At 39.6% G+C, this 19,808-nt stretch overlaps 1 protein-coding gene across 4 annotated transcripts in view; it reads right to left on the reverse strand.

Moving 5' to 3' along the window:
* The window catches only part of tbc1d14 (TBC1 domain family, member 14), a 52,646-nt gene that overhangs the window by 5,133 nt on the left and 27,705 nt on the right, over nucleotides 1–19,808 (reverse strand). For 3 of the 4 annotated variants that reach the window (XM_061961099.1, XM_061961100.1, XM_061961101.1), the window contains 9 exons: nucleotides 13,031–13,155; nucleotides 10,815–10,897; nucleotides 10,615–10,732; nucleotides 10,422–10,528; nucleotides 8,648–8,725; nucleotides 8,495–8,583; nucleotides 8,335–8,406; nucleotides 3,139–3,267; nucleotides 218–327 (listed from right to left, as the gene is read on the reverse strand). In XM_061961099.1, the coding sequence (XP_061817083.1) occupies nucleotides 218–327; nucleotides 3,139–3,267; nucleotides 8,335–8,406; nucleotides 8,495–8,583; nucleotides 8,648–8,725; nucleotides 10,422–10,528; nucleotides 10,615–10,732; nucleotides 10,815–10,897; nucleotides 13,031–13,155 (911 nt within the window). Of the gene's footprint in view, nucleotides 1–217; nucleotides 328–3,138; nucleotides 3,268–8,334; nucleotides 8,407–8,494; nucleotides 8,584–8,647; nucleotides 8,726–10,421; nucleotides 10,529–10,614; nucleotides 10,733–10,814; nucleotides 10,898–13,030; nucleotides 13,156–18,641; nucleotides 18,920–19,808 lie in introns of those variants that run through there. The other variant, XM_061961102.2, reaches the window with a different exon arrangement.

The raw sequence follows: 19,808 nt of genomic DNA on the forward strand, positions 1-19,808 counted from the left end.
AAAAGGAAAGACACACCGCAAGTTTTGCCGGCGCAACTGGAAACGGAAATCGAGGAATTTTCAAAGTGAGAGCCCACCACCGCCCCCCACCAAACACCCGTTTCCTGTGTTCTCAGCAGCTCAGAAGCGAAGTGTGGCGCACACAAACAAACATGGCTGCTGACGTGAGAGCAGAGCTAACACACTCAAGGTAAGAGAAGAGGAAAAGACGACTCACCAGTCGATCAAATAAATATCGGGGGTCAGGCTGTTCTTCTTGAAATGTGCAAAGAGCTTTGGTAGGTTTTCTTCGAAGAAGACTTCGAAGGCAGCAAAGTAGGTCAACATCTGCAACATTAGACAGTATCAAGGGGATGACTTGTGTGTACAATTACGCCCGTTTGATGTTTAACTGCGGTTGTGGTCTGGTTTCCCTTTAGTGATATGACTTCCCCACAGTTAATTGTCACAGATTATCACTAACTGACTTTGTAATGACCTTCTGACAGTCGCATGTGGCACTATAACAACACAAAACATGGAAACAGTCCATCATCTCATTTTGAAGTCCCGGGCTTCGCTACACATCTTAAAACAAAGCTCTGTCAACTATCCGTTTTATTTTTCTTCTGCAATTAGGCTAAACGAGCACGATAAAATGGAACTGTAATGTTAGCGCTGTAGCTCAAATATTGCTACAGGGTCTCTGCAGGTTTCAACATGTCAAATTTAAGACTTTTTTAAGATAATCTTGAAAATAATCTAAGACAATTTCACATCCATACGGACAAAAAATACAAGGACAAAGTAAAATCAGAGGTCGAGAATGAATTTTAAGTATATGAATTGTAGCGAATGCATATATTTTTAAGAGTTCTTTCTTTATTCATAGTCATGTTTAGGCCTGCAACAACTAATTGATTAAATCGATTAAAATCGATTATAAAAATAGTTGGCGATTCGTTGGATCTATGCTATGTGCATGCAAAATGTACCGTATTTTTCGGAGTATAAGTCGCTCCGAAGTATAAGTCGCACCGGCCGAAAATACATAATAAAGAAGGGAAAAAACATATATAAGTCGCACTGGAGTATAAGTCGCATTTTTGGGGGAAATGTATTTGATAAAACCCAACACCAAGAATAGACATTTGAAAGGCAATTAAATAAAGAATAGTGAACAACAGGCTGAATAAGTGTACGTTATATGACGCATAAATAACCAACTGAGAACGTGCCTGGTATGTTAACGTAACATATTATGGTAAGAGTCATTCAAATAACTATAACATATAGAACATGCTATACGTTTACCAAACAATCTGTCACTCCTAATCGCTAAATCCCATGAAATCTTATACGTCTAGTCTCTTACGTGAATGAGATAAATATTATTATTTGATATTTTACGGTAATGTGTTAATAATTTCACACATAAGTCGCACCCAACTATGAAAAAAACTGCGACTTATAGTTCGAAAAATACGGTAGTTTGTCTCTTTTATCCAATTATTAATCAATTAATCGAAGTAATAATCGACAGATTAATCGATTATCAAATTAGTTGTTAGTTGCATCCCTAGTCATGTTTAAATCAGCTAATATTTTCCCATGTGTACTCTTTATGCTTGTATCTTATGTCCGCAAGTAAACTCTGTGCCTTACCTTGAAGGCGTTGGAATGTGGGAGTATGGTGTACTCCCTTTTTACCTTATCAGTATTAGAACAATGAGGCTGTATTCCTTTCTGGGCAGGGTGGGGGCTGTTTTCGTATTCAATAAGTTGTCTCTTCCCGTTTGATTTTTAGACCACTTCTAGATGCTGGTATTACCGCATTGTAAGGGTGGTCTCCTAAAGCTTTAGTAAAACTTGATGATATTCCTATTCTGTCTTGATGGTCCTTCTTACTCAACATACATGTCATCTGAAAGAACTTGGGATTGACCAGTGACTTTTATTCCCTGAGAGGAAGACTGGTCAGATGCAACAGAATTCATTCATTGCTCTTTCACATTGGAAAACAAAATGGTTAAACTAACTAAATACACCAGAAGCTTCTCTAGTGTAAACTCTTTGTAAATATTAGCAAACATCATAAGAGCCAATTTTCAGATTTGCCATAGAAGTGTTTTCTTGCAAAAGGTGCAGTGTGCTTCCTATCAAGTGTTTTCATGCAACATCAACATCAGCAATGGTAGAGGAAAGCACAACAATATATTGTCTGTGAAAGGGACAGTTAGCATCTCTGCTAAAGCTAAATGGTTAACTTTGGTACCGGTTTTTTCGGCTGTCAGAATTGAGCAAAGCGATAAAAACATCTACAGTACTGCTGTATCTGCACAAAGTAGTGAAAAACAGAGAGTGATTGTCTAAAAAGAAGGAAGGCGATTATGGCTTGCAAGCCTCAAACAGAGTTTGGATGTGAATAATGTGGAAAACATTCAAATGTGCTCAGCTCATTTTGTATCTGCTGTGTATGGATACATTGTTACCTGTTTGTGACTCTTTGAAACATATTTCTAATACACAAATATTAGTTTTTATTTAGGCATGACAAGATGACATTGGCAAATCTCCATTGCTTTCCTCGCCTCACAATAAGATAGCTAATAATCAATGACCACACAATTAGACACAGACACCGATTCAAATGTGAAAGTAAATTAAATCTAATTTTAAAATCGGGCAAGGTATAACAAACGGGCAAGATGTCCACTATTTACAGTGGCAGACGAGCAAAACACAGGTGTGCAAGTCCAGGCACTGGCGAGAGTGGTAGCAGGTATCACCAATTACATGTGAAGAAGACACACCAGGCTGTAGCAGCTTGAGCGTCCTTTTCCTGCTTGGTCCTAGTGCTTGACGTGTCTCTAATCTTGTGTCACATTGTTATTGGGCGCTAAAAATAGTCTTATGAAAAAGTTTCATTTTTGTGGAATAGGCATATAAATAAAAAGTGGGGCACAATTATGCTTCTTATTAGTGTGTGGCTAAAGACATGACACAAGGCTACAGATGTTTTCCCAGTAGGGACACTGAGCCCTAAAACCAAATTCCAGCATCAAGGCTCGACTTATGACAACATCCAATAAACAATTACGTCACATCCACAAACAATATAATAACAGTTGTTATTATCTGGTGAGATTATTGACTTACAAGGCTGTGGTCCACTCTGAAGAAGGCCATCTGACACGGCTTGTTGAGCAGGTTGGAAAACGCTATGAAAGCCTCGGCTGTGTCCAGGTTCAGGATGAGCACTGCTGCAATGAACGACATTCCCTGCACCTGCAGCAGGGGTCAACGAAATATGTAATTTACAAAAACGGCACTTGAAGCTATCAACTTGTCAACCTATATTCAATTGAATAGACTGCAAAGACAAAATACTTAACTTTCGAACTGGAAAACTTTGTTATTACGTGCAAATATTAGCTCATTTGGAATTTGATGCCTGCAACATGTTTAAAAAAAAGCTGGCACAAGTGGCAAAAAAGACTGAGAACGTTGAGAAATGCTCATCAAACACTTATTTGGAACATCCCACAGGTGAACAGGCTAATTGGGAACAGGTGGGTGCCATGATTGGGTATAAAAGCAGCTTCCATGAAATGCTCAGTCATTCACAAACAAGGATGGGGCGAGGGTCATCACTTTGTGAACAAACGCGTGAGCAACTTGTCAAACAGTTTAAGAACATTTCTCAACGAGCTATTGCAAGGAATTTAGGGATTTCACCATCTAAGGTCTGTATTATCATCAAAAGGTTCAGAAAATCTGAATCATTCTGGAGAAATCACTGCACATAACATTGAATGCCCGTGACCTTGGATCCCTCAGGCGGTACTGCATCAAAAACCAACATCAGTGTGTAAAAGATATCACCACTTGGGCTCAGGAACACTTCAGTAACTACAGTTCGTCGCTGCATCTGTAAGTGCAAGTTAAAACTCTACTATGCAAAGCGAAAGCCATTTATTTTAACAACCAGAAACGCCGCCGGCTTCGCTGGGTCCGAGCTCATCTAAGATGGACTGAAAGTGGAAAAGTGTTCTGTGGTCCACATTTCAAATTGTTTTTGGAAACTGTGGAGGTCGTGTTCTCCGGAACAAAGAGGAAAAGAACCATATTGTTCTATAACAATATGCGCAAAGTTCAAAAGCCAGCATCTGTGATTGTATGGGGGTGTATTAGTGCCCAAAGCATGGGTCACTTACACATCTGTGAAGGTGCCATTAATGCTGAAAGGTACATACAGGTTTTGGAGCAACATATATTGCCATACAACCAATGTTATCATGGACGCCCCTGCTTATTTCAGCAAGACAATGCCGACCCAACGTGGCTTCATAGTAAAAGAGTGCAGGTATTAGACTGGCCTGCCTGTAGTCCAGACCTGTCTCCCATTGAAAATGTGTGGCGTATTATGAAGCCTAAAATACCACAACAGAGACCCCGCACTGTTGAACAACTTAAGCTGTACATCAAGCAAGAATGGGAAATAATTCCACCTGAAAAGCTTCAAAAATTGGTCTCCTCAGTTCCCAAACGTTTACGGAGTGTTGTTAAAAGGAAAGGCCATGTAACACAGTGGTAAAAATGCCCCTGTGCCAACTTGTTTGCAATTGTGTGTGTGTATATGTATATACATATATAACTATCAGTGCGCCCACTGAGGCTTTCTGGTAAGTCTCACGCAGTGGAAATTCAGCACCTAAAGACCACAACGACGCTCTTCATTTCAGAAAATGTTATGTTATGTGGGTATTGTGTGGGAAGTTACAAGCCACTGTTGCTTCCTTTCAACTTTTCATGAAATACAATATAACCCACAAAAACCCCTCACATGTTCCAATAAGAGCTATAATAAAATATTGGCAGGCAAGACTGATGTATTTACTCCTAATGATAAATGGTACATGATACAATGTAAGGTAGTTAGTGTACAGCTTGAATAACAGTGTGAATTTACTGTCCCCCCCAAAATGAGTCAACACACAGCCATTAATGTCTAAACGGCTGGCAATAAAAGTGAGTAAACAGGTGACATGAAAAGACATAATACACTTTTGTGAGGCACTGTGCACTGCGAGATGAAGCCATCTTGGCTTCTAACAGTGTGCATTAGAGCACAAATAATATACAGGCGTATGTTGACTAACCTCGGACTGTGTGGCGTCGACATAAGTGCTTGTCAACGTAACTAAAACCATTCTATTCCTTTCTTGGGGAGTACAAGCTAAAACGACCTCTATGGCTATAACTGACACATTTGCAGAAAGGTTTAAAAGTGTAAGCTGTTTTTAAATAAACTTGAAATCACAACTGAAAATAGCAATTGTGTGCAGAGACAAAAATGAACGAAATTAGAAATCATTTTTAACATACAATGTTAGTTGGCATCCTTGACCTCCATTTATGCATTTCTTTGTATTTTGATTCTGCTGTTTTCATATATTTTATTAATTATTCCACTAAATTGGTGTCATTGGCATTCCCATGAAATGTACTATTATATATTTCTTTATGAAGAAAAGTGTCACATTGATCGGATTGCATGTTTAAGAAATACTTTTAATAATTTACAGGATGAATTTAAACTACCTTGAACATTAGACAAATAGAGTCCTAAAATGTGACTTGAAAATAAAAATAAAATAATCTAAATCCTTTAGAAATGTAATTTTTGTTCATTCTATTGAGTGACTCTGTAGCTCATCTATACTTCTAAGTTGACATTCTTAGGAAAGAATAATTAACACTTTAGAGTAGAGATGTCCGATAATATCGGCCTGCTGATATTATCGGCCGATAAATGCGTTAAAATGTAATATCGGAAATTATCGGTATCGTTTTTTTATTATCGGTATCGTGGGTTTTTTTTTAATTTTTTTTTTTTAAATTAAATCAACATAAAAAACACAAGATACACTTACAATTAGTGCACCAACCCAAAAAACCTCCCACCCCATTTACACTCATTCACACAAAAGGGTTGTTTCTTTCTGTTATTAATATTCTGGTTCCTACATTATATATCAATATATATCAATACAGTCTGCAAGGGATACAGTCCGTAAGCACACATGATTGTGCGTGCTGCTGGTCCACTAATAGTACTAACATTTAACAGTTAATTTTACTCATTTTCATTAATTACTGGTTTCTATGTAACTGTTTTTAAATTGTTTTACTTTCTTTTGTATTCAAGAAAATGTTTTTAATTTATTTATCTTAATTTATTAATTTTTTTTAAAAGTACCTTATCTTCACCATACCTAGTTGTCCAAATTAGGCATAATAATGTGTTAATTCCACGACTGTATATATCGGTTGATATGGGTATCGGTAATTAAAGAGTTGGACAATATCGGAATATCGGCAAAAAGCCATTATCGGACACCCCTACTTAAGAGCTGTCTAGCCTACCACAGCCGTTGGCAGCCTTCTTGTTGGGGCTCCCCTCTGAGACTTTTTTAATGCTGAAGTGGGGAAATGTGCAGTTTTGACAAGTGTTTTATAAATTCAGACTGTCTTTAAGGCTGTGAATGTGTCCGATGAGCCCGAGGAAGGGGAAGAAAAGGGAGTGGGAGCCAGTCGCCCGAGTCCATGCGGCACACCCTCATACTCGCAAAGCTCAGAGTAACAGAAAAACACATTTTAAAAGGGAGTCGCAGTAAGTGGAGTAAAATGATATACTGTATGGGAGAAAGAGAGAGCACCCCTTGGGTAAAAGCTTAAAGTCCAGTTACCTACAATTAAAAATACAATTTTTAGTTCTAAAATATCTTTTTTTTGCTGTATCATGGTACAGTAAAGTACTTAGTGTTCCCAAAGAGGACAACATCCCGAAAAATTTAAGGATGCAGGGCTACTTTGATACATTTTGTACAGTAAAGATCCACATCTTAGCTTTGTCTTACATGTAACAAAGCACATTAGTATAATGCAGATCTAGGCAAATTAGGGCCCCAGGGCCGCATGCGGCCCGTTGAGCTTTTCAATCTGGCCCGCTGGACATCCCCCCAATTTTTTTTTAGATCTTTAAGATCAAAACTGTAGCTGCCATTATGATGTGCAGCGATGTCTTCAAATGATCCTAAGTCTTGAACTATACAAAGTATTTCAATGGTTTGAATCTGCGCTTTTGCATGATATACTAGTTACTATGGTAATCTAAGTCACAGCAGCTCAGACGAGGCACCAAGCAGTGTGGGTGGGGAGCGTTTCCACAGTGTTTCCAGAGCGGCCAGCCTGAAATGCGGGTGTCAGGGACAGACGCGGAAGGAGATTTTTACAATGAAGTTCTAAAATTGAATGATGTATCAGATTGTAGGTGGGTTGTTTTTTACACTTCACGTTCATATTTCGCTGTTTGTTGCATTTTTGTTGCTTTTCACTTGATTGTAAAATATGCCGATCAAGACGGGGTGTGACGTTCACATGTCAATATTCAGTGTTTTATAGTTAATATTGTAAATCCCACATTCTTTATTTTCATGTACAGTGCAACCAAAAGTTGGGACACACCTTCCAATTCAATGTGTTTTCTTTTTTTTCAGGACTATTTACATTGTAGATTGTCACTGAAGGCATCAAAACTATGAATGAACACACGTGGAGTTATGTACTTAATATAAAAAGGTAGAATAACCGAAAACATGTTTTATATTCTAGTTTCTTCAATATAGCCACCCTTTGCTCTGATTACTGCTTTGCACACTTTTGGCATTCTCTTGATGAGCTTCAAGCACACCTGTGAAGTGAAAACCATTTCATGTGACTACCTCTTGAAGTTCATCGAGAGAATGCCAAGAGTGTGCGAAAAAGTAATCAGAGCAAAGGGTGGCTATTTTGAAGAAACTAGCATATAAAACATGTTTTCAGTTATTTCACCTTTTTTTGTTAAGTACATAACTCCACATGTGTTCATTCATAGTTTTGATGCCTTCAGTGACAATCTACAATGTAAATAGTCATGAAAAGAAAGCAAACACATAGAATGAGAAGGTGTGTCCAAACTTTTGGCCTGTACTGTACATTCTGGGAGTCTCATTCAGTAAAAAAAACGTAACATTCCATTCAGTTTTTTAAGACGGTGTGTCATAATGTTTTTTTAGCATTCAATCAGAAATTATTGTGAGGTTTTGTATTAGTGTTCCTAAAAATCAGATATACCAGCCCCCGAGATTTTTTTCTCTAAATTTGCCCCCCCGAGTCAAAATAATTGCCCAGGCCTCGTGTAATGTCTACTCTAACCCCATTGGTATGTTACATTTCTTCTCATTATTTTTTACTAGTCATTTTTTTGTAATAAGAACATGGTGGACTGGGACGAGCCGGTTTGTGACTTACATAGCCAACGTCAGGCCGGTAGCAGGTGTATGCTCCCAGAATGCTGTGCAGCACGTCATGGTAAGGCCCGCCCTTGATGACAAAACAATGACACGAAGGCATGTAAGGAATACCAGAAAGAAATGTGGTCCTGCAGACCATGTGGCACCCTCACACGCACCTGCTGAAAAATACACAATTGGGGGAATGTTCTGGAGATGTCCAGCTTGATCAGCTCCAAGCTTGACTCCCGATTGGACGAGCCCGCGTCTGTAAGAGACGACACAATAGCATAATACGCCATTAACACTCTGAAAGGCGTGGTGTACGCTACCTTCACTTTCAGCTTCTGGAGCACTCGCCGGCGCCGTCCACTTCTCTTTGGCCCGCGCCAGGCAGATATTATACAGCTCTGAAATGAACACAGAACGGTCATTTTGGGAGAGGAGATGGAGACCACAGTGGTGCTACAGTGACATCTTTTCAAATGACTTAGGCATCCTCTTTAGCGCCACCCTAGTGGCTCCCTGGACCTCTTTCAGAGAGGTGTATAAATGGAAAAAGATGAAGAATTTTTTTTTTTTTTTAATATATTTTCTGTAGAACAAAGATGACATAAACCTTCCTAATTATTAGAAATCCCACTGTTTATGAGAGTATTTGGAAAACACCGTTTTGTCCCACTAATTTCAGCGATCCTTGAACTCATCGCAGTTTGTTTACATGTACAACTTTCTTTGATGCTGCCACAGAAAGACGTGTTTTATGCCACTCCTTTTTTGTCTCATTTTGTCCACCAAACGTTTTATGCTGTATGTGAATGCACAAAAGTGAGCTTTGTTGATTTTATTGATTTGCTCGGGTGCTAATCAGGCATATTTGGTCAATCCATGACTGCAAGCTAATCGATGCTAACATACTATTTAGGCTAGCCGTATGTACATATTGCATCATTATGCCTCATTTATAGGTATATTTGAGCTCATTTAATTTCCTTTGCTTATGTCCTCTGTGGGGCAGCACGGTGGAAGAGGGGTTAGTGTGTCTGCCTCACAATACGAAGGTCCTGAGTAGTCGTGAGTTCAATCCCGGGCTCGGGATCTTTCTGTGTGGAGTTTGCATGTTCTCCCCGTGACTGCGTGGGTTCCCTTCGGGTACTCCGGCTTCCTCCCACCTCCAAAAACATGCACCTGGGGATAGGTTGATTGGCAACACTAAATTGGCCCTAGTGTGTGAATGTGAGTGTGAATGTTGTCTGTCTATCTGTGTTGGCCCTGCGATGAGGTGGCGACTTGTCCAGGGTGTACCCCACCTTCCGCCCGATTGTAGCTGAGATAGGCTCCAGCACCCCCCGCGACCCAGAAGGGAATAAGCGGTAGAAAATGGATGGATGGATGGATGTCCTCTGTGTATTCAATTTATATTTGCATGTCTCATGACACATTATATGGCTATATTATATTGGCTGCATTTCTGATAGTTGTTTGTGTGCCATGTTGTTCCAGACCAGAGCAAACGTTACCCAGCTTGCAAAGATTGTAATAGATCCACTAGAAGAAGACAGCCTGCCGTTTCCTTAATCTTGGACACACACATCTATACCTTTGGCCATTCTGAGCCAGTAATTTCCAGAAGTTATCTCATCCTGTGAGAAGGCTCCATTTTACTAATGATTTCCAATATTGCAAAAATGTGTAGAATAAAAATGTAAATACAACATTTCTGTCAACGAAGCCTTTGATAGAAGGCTAATATAGTTAGCTATATTAGCCTACTATCAAAGGCTTCGCTGACATAAAAGTTACAATGAAGGCAACACGTGATGTAAGTGTCTATATTACTATAGGCACTTACATCATGTGTTGCCTTCATTGTAACACTTATATAAGGCTTTAAATTTTTTGCGGCTCAACATTTTGGGTTGCCGACCCCTAACTTAGTGTGACAGAATCTATAGCTCCATACTAAATGTAGAATTTTAAAGAGCAGTGAATGAATGAACTCTGTATGCATGTGATGATGCAGAGCAGCATGCTCTAGTAACATATACAATGTACACAGACAGACAGACAGAAAGACAGAGAGACAGAGAGAGAAGCACCCTGTACCATGTGTGATGTTAAGGTCATTGCCAACAGCCAGGCTCCACACTTTGCCTCTGACACTTGGCGGGATGCCCTGCCACCAGAGATCCCTCACTCGCCGAGACGTGCACCTGCAACAGTGATTCATCCACTATTATAATTTGACTAGAGGGATGCAAGTACTGTGAGACCCATTGTCTCTCTTCTCATGACTAACAAGGTGCTCCAGTTGGGTAAAATCTCCTGGTTCCACGTCTGAGCCGCCGATCCAATGCTCTCCTCCAGCTTACAGCGATCCTCCAGCTGCTTTCTTCTCTTCTGGGCCTCCTTCAACTCTGCAGGAACGTCAATTAACAACAACAAAATAAAGGAGATCTGGTCAAACACAAAGAGGTTCTATGGCTAACTTTACCCTACCTCTCTTCTTGGCCTGGGCCACCATCTCTTCATATTGTTGTCTGTGTTTCTCTGCCTCCTCGGCCGGCTTAGCTGGAAGATTCCTGCATGGCGTTCACACACACACGCTGTAAGTCAGTGGGTTACGTGCGATAGCAACTTCCTACAAAATTTCTAACAAGCTTAAAAAAAAAAAAAAAAAAAAAAAAAAATGTTTGTTTCATATTACTGACAACGCAATACGCACGGTTTGTAACACAGCTGAAGACATCTTTCAGTTTCTCAAAACAACTTTTGTTGCTAATTGATCTCAGGTATGTGTTTCTTATGCTTCACTGATAAGATGATAAGAGTGTTCTGGTGGGCGTTGTGGTGTCCTGCTCTGTTCAGCGGTCCTCGAACAAAACGATTACTATGTTCTAAGAGAGCACAGATTGTTGGTTCAATGTGCACAATTGAATATCTTACTTACTCAGGCAGCAATGTGTTTATACACCTTTAGATTGGGGTATGTGTTTCCTGATTGGGAAAGAGGTTAATATTCTTGTTTTTATGTCAGTATTTAAGCTAGCAAGCTAGCACCAGCCTACCCGTGAATTTATCAAAGTGAAGCTAACAATCACGGTTTTTAAATAATTTTAATTTACAACAGTAATACGAACCGTCGAGAATTTTACCGCTGTTATCATTATCACAGTTTATCATTACATCCTTATTTGAAACTGTGTTAAACTGTATCATCCCTATTCAAATGCAATTATTTTATATTCTATTCTTTTGGAATGTCTGATAGAATTCTCAGCATGTTCCCACAAAGTTAAAAGCATAGGTCCGTCTTAGTGTTGTCCCGATACCAATATTTTGGTACCGGTGCCAAAATGTATTTCGATACTTTTCCGTAATTTGATACTTTTCTAAATAAAGGGGACCACAAACAATTGCATGATTGGCTTTATTTTAACAAAAAATATTATGTTACATTAAACATATTTTTCTTATTGCAAGTTTGTCCTTAAATAAAATAGTGAACATACAAGACTACTTATCTTTTATTAGTAAGTAAACAAAAAAAAACTCCTAAATTAGCTGCTGACATATGCAGTAACATATTGTGTAATTTTTTATTCTATATTTTTATTAAGGACAAGTGGTAGAAAATTAATGATTATTCTACTTGTTCATTTACTGTTAATATCTGCTTATTTTCTGTTTCAACATGTTCTATCACTTATTCTTCTGTTGTTTGGATACTTTACATTAGTTTTGGATGATACCACAAATGTAGGTATCAATCCGATACCAAGTAGTTACAGGATCACACATTGGTCATATTCAAAGTCCTCATGTGTCCAGGGACATATTTCCTGAGTTTATAAACATAATACAATTTTTTTTTTTAAATGAAAGATAGATAGTACTTTATTGATTCCTTCAGGAGAGTTCCCTCAGCAAAATTAAAATATCGATGTAATCATAGTAGTATCGACTAAATACGCGCCTGTACTTGGTATCATTACAGTGGATGTTAGGTGTAGATCCACCAATGGCGTTTGTTTGCATTTTGACGCCAGTGAGCTACGGTGTGTAGTGAAGCATGTTTAGCTATTCCTCGTCGTGCAGGGATGATACTTGTAAGAAACGTACTTTATTTGTCACCATGGAGGCGAGGATTAGTGATTTAGAAGTAGCTAAAACACTGCCGACTGTGGCTGGACGTTAGCCGCTAGCTAGCTAGCCATGTCTTAAAGCACCTCTTCCTGTGGGCGTTATAGCTTCACCTTTATCGTTAGTTTTTAAGCCAAAATGCGTCCGTTCTCCCTTTTCTGTCTACACACTGTGTCTGCTTGTAAGTACTCCGTGATTGTGCGCAGCCGAATATGCTCGTCTGCTTGTAAACCAGCAATGTCATGACGACGGGTGGGCGTGGGGTGGGGGACCGGTACTTTCTAGAGGCGGTATAGTACCAAATATGATTCATTAGTATCGCTGTACTATACTAATACCGGTATACCGTACAACTGTAGTCCGTTTATAATTTTCTGTGATCAAAATCCAACCATTGCTTATGTTGACTTAATTCTGTCAGTATATGATAGACGCTAGTGAGGCTTCAAGGAAAAAGATACACAGGAAAGAATGGAGAGAATGTGGAGATAAAAAGGCTACAGACGTGCCTTTATCACCTCGAGATGATAAACAAACGCTATTGTATCAAGGCAAACATTGTGTTTACATACGCAGGTCTGTCCTCCAGTATGAGAGCGGTGGTGGAAAGAGGTTCAAAGTCCAGGTTTTTCCTCACGTTCTGCCTGGGAGACGTCACATTGCCGGTCCCAGCTCTGCTTGCCTTCGTTTCATATTCCTGACAACGCAATACACACGGTCTGTCACAGATCAACTTGGGAGTTTTCGTTGCTAATGAACACAATCATTTTCAGATATGTCGACAGGCTGGTGGTAAAGACACCTATACACGTTTCATTTTCCAGCTGCTGTCTAATTACCTCTCCAACATCTTGAGTGTCGATTCGCCCTTCACAATGTAACAACAGCAACTGACTGCACAAACAAGATTTTCTAAGCTAATATAGCATTGTCTTAGACTTAGAGTGAAGTCAAGAGCTAGTGTAAATAAGTCAAATGTAATTTGATCACACGTCAACTTAATAATGCAGGCAGACAGTGGCCAGCAATCGCCATAGTGTGCTGCTATATACTGAGCACTAAAGGTGGGGGAAATAATACATTTTTAGATGCATCGAACTTCGGACATGGTTTTTATACAATCGATTAGTAACAGTCAATAATCGATTCATTAATTGAAAATAAAGTAATGCAGAAAGTTCTAAAATTTGGCTGACTGCAGCGAGCCACCTCACAGAGAGATCCAACCAGCTCCTTTATTTTAGGGCACTTACAGTACAGGCCAAACGTTTGAAACCCATCATTGGTAGGAGTGACTATAGATGGTGAGCATGCGTGCTCAGAAGAGGTGGGAATCTTTGGCCACTTCACGATTCGATTAAAAATAAATTATTGATTCATCTTTAATAGTACATTGATGCAGTTTAAAAAAATAATTGTTTCACTAAATAAGCGTTTATCACTTGCAACTTTTGAAAACGGTGCATTTGAACCAAGAAACAGGTGACTTACATTTATTAAATTCGTGAACATGTGTGCAAAACGAATACAGGCCAAACGTTTGTACACCCCTTCTACAGATTCAATGCGTTTTTTTTTGTTTTTTTCATGGCTATTTACATTGTTGATTGTCATTGCAGGCACCACAACTATGAATGAACACATATATTTGGAGTTATGTTAACAAAGAGAAGGTGTAGTAACTGAAAACATGTTTTAATATTGTAGTTTCTTCAAAATAGCCACACTTTGCTCGGATTACTTTTTTGCACACTCTTGGCATTCTCTCGACGAGCTTCAAGAGGTAGTCACCTTGAAATGGTTTTCACTTCACAGGTGTGCTTGAAGCTCATCGAGAGAATGCCAAGAATGTGCAAAGCAGTTATCAGAGCAAAGGTGGCTATTTTGAAGAAACTAGAACATAAAACATGTTTTCAGTTATTTCACCTTTTTTTTGTTAAGTACATAACTCCACATGTGTTCATTCATAGTTTTGATGCCTTCAGTGACAATCAACAATATAAATAGCCATGAAAATTAAAAAAAACGCATTGAATCTGGAGAAGGTGTGTCCAATCTTTTGGCCGTCTTGTATGTTCCAGTTTTGCACACATGCCACGAATTTAATAAATGTAAGTCAACCGTTTCTTGGTTCAAATGCAGCATTTTCAAAAGTTGCAAGTGATAAACGCTTATTTAGTGAAACTTTTTTTTTTAAACTGCATCAATATACTATTAAAGATGAATCAATTATTGATTTTTAATCGAATCGTAATCGAATCGTGAAGTGGCCAAAGATTCCCACCTCTACTGAGCACGCATGCTCAACATCTATAGTCACTCCTACCAATGATGGGTTTCATTTGCCAGGAGGGATGGATAATAAAGCTAATTGGATTGCTGTTTTTTTCCCCACCTTAAAAGGATTGATCAAAGTACAAATATGAGAGGTGCAACAACAAAAACAAAGTCTGATTTAATGGGAGTCATTAAAGCAGTGGTTCTCAAACTTTTTTTGTCATCCCCCACTTTGGACAAGGGGGAGTTTTCAAGCCCCACCTGCCCCCATCGCCCCAACAGAACGCTAATGCCAAGCTTAACATTTTCAAATTTATTGAACATCAAGTAACATCAAGTTGTATACATTCAAACTCAATAACATAAAATAACATCAAGTTCAATAATAAATAAAATAACTGTGCAGCTGTGGTATAACTTGCCCATCCATCCATCCATTTCTACCGCTTATTCCCTTTGGGGTCGCGGGGGGCGCTTGAGCCTATCTCAGCTACAATCGAGCGGAAGGCGGGGTACACCCTGGACAAGTCGCCACCTCATCGCAGGGCCAACACAGATAGACAGACAACATTCACACTCACATTCACACACTAGGGGCAATTTAGTGTTGCCAATCAACTTATCCCCAGGTGCATGTCTTTGGAGGTGGGAGGAAGCCGGAGTACCCGGAGGGAACCCACGCAGTCACGGGGAGGACATGCAAACTCCACACAGAAAGATCCCGAGCCCGGGATTGAACCCAAGACTACTCAGGATCTTCGTATTGTGAGGCAGATGCACTAACCCCTCTTCCACCGTGCTGCCTGGTATAACTTGCATCAAGTTCAATAATAAATAAAATAACTTGCATCAAGTTCAATAATAAATAAAACAAGTGTTATAACTTACATCAAGTTCAATAATAAATCAAATACAAGTGTTATAACTTGCATCAAGTTCAATAATAAATCAAATAAAAGTGTTATAACTTGCATCAAGTTCAATAATAAATCAAATAACTTGCATCAAGTTCAAAATAAATAAAACAAAAGAGCCACTTTGCAATCTTTGCAAAAAAAAGGAGGAGCTATGCATTTGGCAAGACAGGGCAAGTGACAGCACTGTGCCCCGGGAGAGCCACCTTGCTTCACTGTGAAACACATACTTGCCAACCCTCCCGGATTTTCCGGGAGACTCCCGAAATTCAGCGCTTCTCCCGAAAACCTCCCGGGACAAATTTTCTCCCGAAAATCTCACGAAATTCAGGCGTACCTGAGTGACGTGTCGACAGCATGTTTTCACGTCTGCTTTCCCACAATATAAACAGCGTGCCTGCCCAATCACATTATAACTGTAGAATGATCGAGGGCGAGTTCTTGGTTTTTTATGTGGGTTTATTGTTAGGCAGTTTCATTAACGTCCTCCCAGCACGGCAACAACACACAACAACAGCAGTCACGTTTTCGTCTACCGTAAAGCAGTTCGTCTGCCGTAAACAGCAATGTTGTGACACTCTTAAACAGGGCAATACTGCCATCTAATGTACATGCATATGTGACATTAACATCTAGGCCTTTTAGAGAGTGCAGAGCACAACTGCGCACACAACAAGGAGACGAAGCAGAATGCATCATCAGAGAGGGTGTTCAGCATGGTTAGAAAAATAATGACAGAGAATAGAACAAGGATGGACAATTCAACCCTTAACTCAACAATGAGTAGATGAGTGTTATGTGTGTGTGTATATGTGTAAATAAATGAACACTGAAATTCAAGTATTTCTCTTATTTATATATATATATATATATATATATATATATATATATATATATATATATATAGCTATAATTCACTGAAAGTCAAGTATTTCTTATATATATATATATATATATATATATATATATATATATATATATATATAAGAAATACTTTACTTTATATATATATATATATATATATATACACACTTGTATATATACATATATATATATATATACTTATATATATATATATATATATATATATATATATATATATATATGAAATACTTGACTTGGTGAATTCTAGCTGTAAATATACTCCTCCCCTCTTAACCACGCCCCCAGCCCCAACCACGCCCCCCACCCCCACCTCCCGAAATCGGAGTTCTCAAGGTTGGCAAGTATGGTGAAACAGCACGGCTGTATGATCAGCTCCCATTTCCTCACACAGTCGCGCTTTCAGTGGTCGTGTTTTGATCAAATTTACCGCGCTCACATCTGTTAAAACCTCATTGAGTTCGGGGCTGAGCTGCCTTGACGCGAGTGCTTCCCGGTGAATGACACAGTGTGTCCAATGCGCATTTGGCGCAACCCTCTTTATTAGAGCCTGCAGCTTGTTTCTTGACCCTGCCATGGTCATTGCGCCATCAGAGCAAAAGCCCACACAGTTTTCCCATTTAAGGTCGTGTTCTTTGAGGAAACTGTCCATTATCTTGAACAGCTCATCAGCAGAGGCTCTATTTTTTATGTATTTGCAAAACAGCAAATCCTCGCACAGTGACTCGCCATTCACAAAGCGGACGTATGCGATGAACAGGCAGTCTTTATTGCTGTCAGTAGCTTCGTCCACTTGTAAAGCAAAACGACTTTCTTTTCATTTGTCTCCGAGTTGTTCCTTAAGATCACTTGCAATGTCGCATATATGTCTCGCAACTGTGTCGTTTGACAGTGGGACAGCTTTTCATTTTGCTGCGCTTGTCTCGTCAAGTTTGTTCCGCTTAGCCCCGCCCCCATTAGTTACTGTTGCTATGTCTGTCAAACTTTTGCTCCTACCTAGAAATTTAAAGCCTACAGGAAAAATAAGTAATTTACATTTATTTATATAGCGGATTTCACAGACAGAATCACAAAGTGATTTACAGTGTGTATAGAAAATGAAAGCATAGTAAAAAAAAAAAATCTTAAAAAAAAAAAAAAAAAAGAAATTAAAGTGAAATTCCCTCCCGTTCCTCGCGCCCCACCTGTCATGTCTCTACGCCCCACACTTTGAGAAACACTGCATTAAAGCATCATAAAGTACTTATCAGGAAGCTACGGCCACTTACAAGATTGATAAAAAGTAAATATGTGCAGTAAAATTCACACATGCACTGGGAGGCTGTACTTTGCAGAGCAATTGTGCTAACATGACACTTGATCAATTCTCATGTTTGTCATACACTTTAAGTAAGCAAATCGTTCATCACAGTATTAATTAAAAGCATCCGCAAAAGTTAATAACAAAAATGCTCTAATAATGCATCTACTTATTTAGCTTAACCACAGAGGATGGTGCCTTACTTAAGTGGAAGCAAAGGGTGGCTGGAGAGAGGAAACCTGTGAAAGCTCACATTAAGTGAAATTTTCACTAAATAGTTTTTTAATAAGCAAGTATATTGCACACAGCAGCAACAGAGCCAATGTAAGTAAGGAACAAAGTCTCATCAAGCATTAATTGTGCTGATAAGTTTATTGTAAAAAGTACTAAAAATGTTTGCACTTTGAGAGAATAGCCTTTGAAACATTCGATGGTAAAAAAAAAGAAAAAGGTTGAGCTAAAATAAACTTACCACACGTGGGTATTTAAACGTATTTGTTAAAATGAAACGTGTTGTTCATTTTACCCAATTTAAACATTTTTACTTCTTTGGGATTTTTAGCAGAGAAGCTGACGAGATACAACAAAGGTTTTGCTGTGCATCTATCTTAGTGATGCGCTGCTCCCTGTGCCACGCAGCACGCAGCACAGTTCCCTTTAGAACCCCGAGGGTATTTTATGTGACGTGGGAGCCATTCTTCTGACTGCGTTCCAAGTGCGCTAACTGGCAATGCCTTCTGGTCCTGACACACAAGGCGGGAAATGCGGGGTCAAAAGGCAAGCGTCCCGGTATGCACAATGCTAACTCACCATGAACGCTGCCGTCCCGCACACAAGGACAGTCCTCGAGGGGGAAGGGGTGTTTCTTTATTAACCCCCTTAGCTGAACGTCATTGCTGGTCCTAAGGGGGGGGCTTACTCCTGGCAACAGCACCCGCAGAACGAGGAGGAGGATGCAGGGACGGTCAAGCTGCTTCCAGAGGGACACACCCCACTTCGGAGCAAACGCAGCAGCATTGTGGACCCCTCGGTTTGTTCCTCCTTTCCCACCATCCCTCTCAGAAGGGAGATGCTAACCCGAGCTGCTCTGCATCAGATCTGGAGCAAGTGCAGAGTGTGTGTGCGCGGCATGTGTTATTAGCTCTGGGCTCTGCTGCGCCTTCATAGCCATTCTAATCGATCCCAGAGCAAGAGATCACGTTTCAGGCCTAATCCAGTCAGTAGCTGTTAAAGTAAACAGACCACATGTGTTCTGTGTGTGCCGCTATATTACAGTGACACAGACATAGTCAACATGCGACTAAAATTGGGAGAAAGGTAGACATTGAAACTGCTTGATCACAACGTTAAAAAGGTTGTTGAAGTGCAAACAGGCTCACGCAGGTTTTCCGACCCCACCTTCAAATCAGCCGGAAGACAAAAGGCTTGAAATACGAGCTAGGTTAAACAGCTCCTGGCTAGGATATGATGTTACAGTCGTGGATCAGGTGCACTCGGGATGTGAGGCACATGCGTGGAGTCGAACTTCGGTCCTTCACAAAAATGCTGAGAGGGGAGGGTCATTTATTTAAAAGGGGTGTTGTAATGGACCATTTGTTGGCTGGCTGTCGTTGGCCAGGGGACACTCTGGAGCAGACCTGGGCAAAATACAGCCACATGCGGCCCAGGAAGATTTTCAATCCGGCCTGTCGGACATTTTACATACCGGTAATTTTTTAGACCTTTAACATGAAAACTGTAGCCACTAGGGCTGTGAATCTTTGGGTGTCCCACGATTCGATTCAATATTGATTCTTGGGGTCACGATTCGATTCAAAATCGATTTTTTTTTTCAATTCAACACGATTCTCAATTTAAAAAAAAAAATGTTCCCGATTCAAAACGATTCTCTATTCATTCAATACATAGGATTTCAGCAGGATCTACCCCAGTCTGCTGACATGCAAGCAGAGTAGTAGATTTTTGTAAAAAGCTTTT

The sequence above is a fragment of the Nerophis lumbriciformis genome, linkage group LG05 (genome assembly GCF_033978685.3).
Source record: "Nerophis lumbriciformis linkage group LG05, RoL_Nlum_v2.1, whole genome shotgun sequence".
Lineage (NCBI taxonomy): Eukaryota > Metazoa > Chordata > Actinopteri > Syngnathiformes > Syngnathidae > Nerophis > Nerophis lumbriciformis.